Below are 7309 nucleotides of genomic sequence, written 5' to 3' on the forward strand. Positions count from 1 at the left end.
ACTGGGAGGCAGTGTAGATCTTTCAGGACTGGTCTTATATGGTCCCATCAGCTTCTCCCAGTCTGGCAGCCACATTCTGGATTAGTTTCACTTTCTGAATCACCTACAAAGGTAGCCCCATGGAGAATGCATTGCAGTAGTCCCAGCAGGAGATAACCAGATCATGGACCACTCTGGTGAGACAGGGAACAAGCAAGGAGGGTCTCATCCAGCACACCAGATGGAACTGGTAGACAGCTGCCCTGGAGGCAGAATTGACCTGTGCCTCTATGGACAGCTGTGAGTCCAAAATGACTCCCAGGCTGCGCACCTGGTCCTTTAGGGACACAATTACCCCATTCAGGACCAGGAAGTCCCCCACACCTGCCCGCCCCTTGTCCCCCCAAAACAGCACTTCTGTCTTGTTGGGATTCAACGTCAATCCGTTGACCACCATCCATCCTCCAGGCGCTCACACAGGACCTTCACTTCCTTCACTGGTTCCGATTTAAAAGAGAGGTAGGGCTGGGTACGATCCGCATGACTCGCACCCCTTTGCAGAATTTTATCCCAATTCCAGGCCAAGGTGAATGTGAAATCTCTTCCTCTCTTCCTCCAGAGCCAACCCGGAAAGGGGCCCTTCAAAGCAGAGGTCGCCACAAGCAGGTAACGCCATCGCGAGCCGCCCCGTCAGCCCCCAGAGGTAAGCCTGGCCAATGATGCTTCTTGGCGGAAGGGAGAAAAATGCACATTCAACATGGGAGTCCAGCTCCCAGCAGCCAGCATGGTCAATGGTCCAGGGGGTTCTGCAAAGTGGAGTCCTGGAACATCCAGAAAACCACGGAATTGCCCATTTCTGATCTAAGGGTAGAGGATAAAGTACCATTTTGCTAACCCATTTTGCGGGGTTACCTTGTCTCACATAGACTAGCTGGGAATTTCAAGCTGCATTCTTCCTCCATGAGGTCTAGAAACCTGCCCTCTAATTTTTATTGGCCTGGATGAAAGCTCAGATTCGCTCGACATGTTTTCTTTAAGCTGTTTTTAATACTGAAGTTTAAATCGCTGTGACCCACCCTGGGGCCTGTTTGTGAAGGGTGGGTAAAAAAATGTGGCTTGTTTTTATTATGTAATTTGTACTTTTATATTGTGATTTTTTGACTGCGGGAGGCAGTGGAAGACAGGAGTGCCTGGCGTGCTCTGGTCCATGGGGTCACGAAAATTGTGATTTTATGTTGTAACTGCCCTGAGACCTGCAGGTATAGGGTAGCACACAAATTTTAATAACAATAATAATAGGGGCATTACTAATAATTGGAGCATTCATCACAATGTAACTCGCCTGTGGTGAGCTGACAGTTTGCTCCAGGCGACTAGGCAACGAACGGCTCAGGTTGTACGCAGCTGAGCAAAACTAGCACGAGACTCTGCAGTTTATTTGCTAAGGCTTCTGTAACGCCTCCTGTTTAGGGGCGCCCCCTCAAGGTACATGCAGGAACGGAGCGCCGCAATTTGCACGCAGCACCAGGTCCCAGGAACAGACCTACAGCGCCCCCAAGAGGCCTGGACAAGTGCCCCCGGCCAGCGCTCTCCCCAGACAAGGAATGACGCGGCGGGCAAAGGCGAGGACGCCCTCGGACCACAACATGGAGTTCCTCAACGTTCCAGACCAGGGAATGGCAGGGTATGTGTTGATTTTGAAACCTATCACCTGCCCCAGGGTGCCCTATGTGAGGAAAGCTGTTTCCCTCCCCCTTTGCTGGCAATATTATTATTAAAAGGTAAAGGGACCCCTGACCATTAGGTCCAGTCGCGGACAACTCTGGGGTTGCGGTGCTCATCTCGCTTTATTGGCTGAGGGAGCCGGCATGCAGCATCTGGGTCATGTGGCCAGCATGACTAAGCCACTTCTGGCGAACCAGAGCAGCGCATGGAAACGCCATTTACCTTCCCGCTGGAGCGGTACCTATTTATCTACTTGCACTTTGACATGCTTTCGAACTGCTAGGCTGGCAGGAGGTGGAACAGAGCAACGGGAGCTCACCCCGTCGTGGGGATTCGAACTGCCGACCTTCTGATCGGCAAGTCCTAGGCTCTGTGGTTTAACCCACAGCGCCACCTGTGTCCCTAATATTATTATTATTATTATTATTATTATTATTATTATTATTTGCAAACCGCTTGGAGGTTTTACTTACGATCAAGAAGCAAAAGATAGATTTTGATAACAAAACCATAAGGGCTAGAGTCATGGGCATGGGGTTGGTTTGAATATTAAACTGAACTTATTGGGAACCATAAGAATCAACTCCTAGGGTCTGAGGTCCCTTGGCCCCTCCACATTTTTGTTTTTATTTTGCCAAATAATTTTTATTAGTTTTAACAAATCGATACCCAATTACATCAAATTTAACAGTTTTTCCATTGACTTTCCACTCTTCGTCGTCCACGTGTTTCATCTTTCCTCAAATTACTGCTTTATATCAGCCATTTATTTCCAATTCACATTCTGTTCCTTATATTTAATCTTCAGTTCCAGATTTCAAAATTTATTTTCCCCCTCCCTTTCCCCTTCTCCCTCAGCTGTCTATTTATCAATCCCTGCTTGTATAATTACTTATTTCCTTAAAAAGAAAAACAGAAAGAAATCAAATGAGGTTCCTCTGGCCCTTGCCTCTCCACCTTAAATCATTACTTGTATAGACCCAGATGGGCTGGGTAAAAACAATAAAATTATTATTATTTCTATATTATGTTTTTCTTTTCATCTTGCTTGTGTGATTATCTGGATCTGTCTTTTCATCTGTTGTTCCACCTTTTATTTTTTCCCCCAATTTTTTTTAATTGATTTTCCACATTTATTACAAAATGACATACATAACAAAACACACAACAACAAAAAACACACTACAATACAATAAAATTAAACACAGAGAAAAATTATTTCTTCAAATACCTAATTCTCTTAACATTGATAACTGACTTCCTCGATTCCCCTCTAACTGAATTTCATTATATCACCTTTATAACAGTTCTCCAAGTTCATATTTCTAATAATATTAACTCCTTTCATTTACTAACCTCTTCTCCTTTATTAATATTCTAATCCTTAATATTTACTACCCCATATCCTTATTCAACCCCTAAGCCTATTTGTTACTTCCAAGGATTTTCTATTTATCTTATATTACAATATTTAGCTAAACATTCTTTAAATTTCTTGTTGTTCCTCCTTTTATATCCGCTCCTGCCCTGCCAAATATTTGAGGGTCCCAAAAAAGCTGATGGGCATTGCTATCCAAATTGTTTGCAGTGTGCCGCATCATGTGATCATTTATGTGGGGCAGGGCTTACCTGGGCCCCCCAATATTTCATTCAATTGGGCACCCGTCGGAAAAGCAGGATTCTGTGCCCAATGCCATATTCTGTTCCCCTGTGTCATCCTGCAGATGGGATCAGCCCAGTAGGTGGAAACATCTCTGGTGCCCTGCAGAATTCGAACCCAGAGCTGCAAGCACCGCCTGCCGACTCACTTCCGCCTCTTTTTAACAGGACACAGAGGAAGCGGAGCATCAGCCAGAAACCCCCTCCGGCCGTGGGGAGGCCCAAGCCGCAGCCGAAGGCTTCCGGGCCACGATGCCGCGCTCTGTACCAATACGTTGGGCAGGATGTGGATGAGATCAGCTTCAACGCGGGCGACGTGATAGATATATTGATGGAAGGTAGGTCTGCAATGCGGTCTGTGACTCACGCAAACAAGGAGTGAGGAAGCTGTGGTTTTGCACGGCAGAAATGCACATTTCTCTTGGGGGAGGTACAGGTGGGTCTGAGGTCAGCCATAGGGCAGGTGGGCAGTGGCAAAAGTGTGCAGGGCTGCCCCCTTCTTCTGAAGCCGTCTCCCCACCAGACACCCTTTCCGCTCTCTCTGCCACTTTCGTACCCTCCAATGTTTCTCTGATGAAAGTAGGGACATCCTATTCCTGCATTATTATTATTATTATTATTATTATTATTATTATTATTATTCCCTGTCCATCTTACTGGGTTGTCCCAGCCACTCTGGGCAGCTTCCAGCCATATAAAAACATAATAAAACATTAAGGTAAAGGTAAAGGGACCGCTGACCATTAGGTCCAGTCGTGGCCGACTCTGGGGTTGCGGCACTCATCTCGCTTTACTGGCCGAGGGAGCCGGCATACAGCTTCCGGGGTGTGGCCAGCATGAAAAAGCCACTTCTGGTGAACCAGAGCAGCGCACGGAAATGCTGTTTACCTTTCCGCCAGAGCGGTACCTATTTATCTACTTGCACTTGACGTGCTTTCGAACTGCTGGGTTGGCAGGAGCAGGGACCGAGGAACAGGAGCTCACACCGCCATGGGGATTCAAACCGCCGACCTTCTGATTGGCAAGTTCTAGGCTCTGTGGTTTAACCCTCAGCGCCACCCGTGTCCCTTAATAAAACATTAAACATTAACAAACTTCCGTATCCAGGGCTGCCTTCAGATGTCTTCTAAAGGTTGTATATTTCTCCGATGGAAATAGGGACGACCTAAGGAAAAGCTGGGGACACGGGTGGCGCTGTGGGTTAAACCACAGAGCCTAGGACTTGATGATTGCAAGGTCGGCGGTTCGAATCCCCACGGCGAGGTGAGCTCCCGTCATTCGGTCCCAGCTCCTGCCCACCTAGCAGTTCGAAAGCAGCCCTAAGTGCAAGTAGATAAATAGGGACCGCTTTCTAGGGGGAAGGTAAATGGTGTTTCCGTGTGCGGCGCTGGTGCTGGCTCGCCAGATGCAGCTTCGTCACGCTGGCCACGTGACCCGGAAGTGTCTTCGGACAGCGCCGGCTCCCGGCCTCTTGAGCAAGATGAACGCGCAACCCTAGAGTCTGGCAAGACTGGCCCGTACGGGCAGGGGTACCTTTTTAAGGAAAAGCTGAACATTCTGGGATCAAATCAGAAACCAGGACAGCCTCTGAAAATCCAGGACTGTCCCTGGAAAGTAGGGACCCTTGGAGGGACTGTAGAATGATCCTGTTTTCATCAGAGAAATGTTGGAGCATATGCACGTAGCTAGGGCAGTGGAGGAGAGCAAAAAAAGGCTAGATTTCAAGAGATGGTTTTTATACAGCAGCTGTTTCAACAAAGCAGGGGTGGAGGGCGGCACGTGGGGTTAACAAGCAACACAAACACCTTGTCATATATTATTATTATGTTTTCGCAGACCCCTCCGGATGGTGGAAAGGCCGGCTTCATGGGAGAGAAGGCCTCTTCCCCGGGAATTATGTTCAGAAGATCTGAGCAACGCTCCATCCTGTGGCCCAGCGCCCAAGCAGGGCAGTAAACAGGCCAGATCATACGAAACCAGCTCTTGAAACAGAGAGCTTGCGTCATGCGCAAGGAACCCCTGCCACATGCGTTGCAAAGCACATGGAGTCAGAAACTGCCTCCTTGCCGCTGTTTCCAAAACTGCAAACGCTTTGGCATGTGGGGTTATTTTTCAGCAAAGGCAACCTTTGCACCCCAGCACTCATTGTGTTGATATTCCTTGCTGTTCTGGTGCTATCTAAAAGGGTATGGCAAGTAGGTTTTTTTTTAAAGGGATATGAGTTATCGAGGCATGCTGGCGGAGCATTGCACAATGACCGCCTTGATGTGTTCTCTGCACAATGTTGCGATGCTTCTGAGGGCGGCGGCGGGGGGGGGGAGGCAGGGAGGCCCAGGAAGGAATTAAAAAAGCCGTTTCGAAATGCACATTGTCTTCCTCGTAGTGTCTGTTTAGGGTGCAAGCACGCTCATTCAAAGGAGGGGACATGGGCATAGCCAAGGGAGCAGCTGCCCCCCACATCAAGTAATACTTAACTAAAAGTAGAAATAATGAGAATATTGGGAACTGAAATCCTTGCTGAGTTCAAATGCAAGTAATTTAAAAGGAAGTAATTTAAAACAACAGTTGTTGAGACATTTCATTCCAAATCTGCTAAACAGAGCCAGGCAGAGGAGGGGGATGGGTGGGGGGCCTGCAGCCCCCTAACCTAAATCTGGCTATGCTCATGGTTCAGAATAGCGGTTTGCAAAGCCCGCCCAAGAAGATCACGAGGCAATCAAGATTCAAAACGGTAAACATCCATCACAATTTATTTAAAATCTAATTGGAACTATTTAGTTGAATGAATTCAACAGAACAAATGGGACTTAGAAGCGTGGAATCGTTCGACCAGTGTCATTCTAACCTAGAGGTTCAGGTTTGCATTGGCCTTTATTTCTATGATTATGATTCATTGGGGTTGGAGCCAGCATTTTGCTCCATCAGATTGGGCAAAAAAAATGAGAGGCACAAATACAAGATGGGTGACACCTGGCTTGAGAGCAGTACATGTGAAAAGGATCTAGGAGTCTTGGTTGACCACAAACTTGACATGAGCCAACAGTGTGACGCGGCAGCTAAAAAAGCCAATGCAATTCTGGGCTGCATCAATAGGAGTATAGCATCTAGATCAAGGGAAGTAATAGTGCCACTGTATTCTGCTCTGGTCAGACCTCACCTGGAGTACTGTGTCCAGTTCTGGGCACCACAGTTCAAGAAGGACACGGACAAACTGGAACATGTCCAGAGGAGGGCAACGAAAATGGTCAAAGGCCTGGAAACGATGCCTTATGAGGAAGGGCTAAGGGAGCTGGGCATGTTTAGCCTGGAGAAGAGGAGGTTAAGGGGTGATATGATAGCCATGTTCAAATATATAAAAGGATGTCACATAGAGGAGGGAGAAAGGTTGTTTTCTGCTGCTCCAGAGAAGCAGACACGGAGCAATGGTTCCAAACTACAAGAAAGAAGATTCCACCTAAACATTAGGAAGAACTTCCTGACAGTAAGAGCTGTTCAACAGTGGAATTTTCTGCCAAGGAGTGCGGTGGAGTCTCCTTCTTTGGAGGTCTTGAAGCAGAGGCTTGACAACCATATGTCAGGAGTGCTCTGATGGTGTTTCCTGCTTGGCAGGGGGTTGGACTCGATGGCCCTTGTGGTCTCTTCCAACTCTGTGATTCTATGATTCTATTCTATGATTCTATGAGCTTTAGCATAGAATTGTAGAGCTGGAAGGGACCCCCAAGGGTCATCTAGTCCAACCCCTGCAATGCAGGAATCTCAACTAAAGCATCCATGACAGATGGCCATCTAAACTCTAAAAACATCTACATCCCTTTAATTTTCGGCTTGGGCAAGATGTGTTCAAAACATTGCCCCCTTTCCTTCTGGCTCAGAGATAGGGCACCTCAGGCGTTGGGGACAACTGGCGTCCTGCAGACCTTCCTCTCTGGCCCTGGACACTCTCCCC

General features: G+C 47.5%; 1 protein-coding gene across 1 annotated transcript in view; it reads left to right on the top strand.

Annotated features, from left to right (window-relative positions):
- MYO1F (myosin IF) overlaps positions 1 to 5816 on the top strand; it is a 56377-nt gene extending 50561 nt beyond the window's left edge. The window contains exons 25-28 of the mRNA XM_079960476.1: positions 599 to 682; positions 1450 to 1663; positions 3532 to 3701; positions 5200 to 5816. Of these exons, the coding sequence (XP_079816602.1) occupies positions 599 to 682; positions 1450 to 1663; positions 3532 to 3701; positions 5200 to 5276 (545 nt within the window). The 3' untranslated portion in view covers positions 5277 to 5816. The remainder of the gene's footprint in view (positions 1 to 598; positions 683 to 1449; positions 1664 to 3531; positions 3702 to 5199) is intronic.
- The last annotated feature ends 1493 nt before the right edge of the window (positions 5817 to 7309 follow it).

The sequence above is a fragment of the Podarcis cretensis genome (genome assembly GCF_951804945.1).
Source record: "Podarcis cretensis genome assembly, chromosome: 18".
Classification (NCBI taxonomy): Eukaryota; Metazoa; Chordata; class Lepidosauria; order Squamata; family Lacertidae; genus Podarcis; species Podarcis cretensis.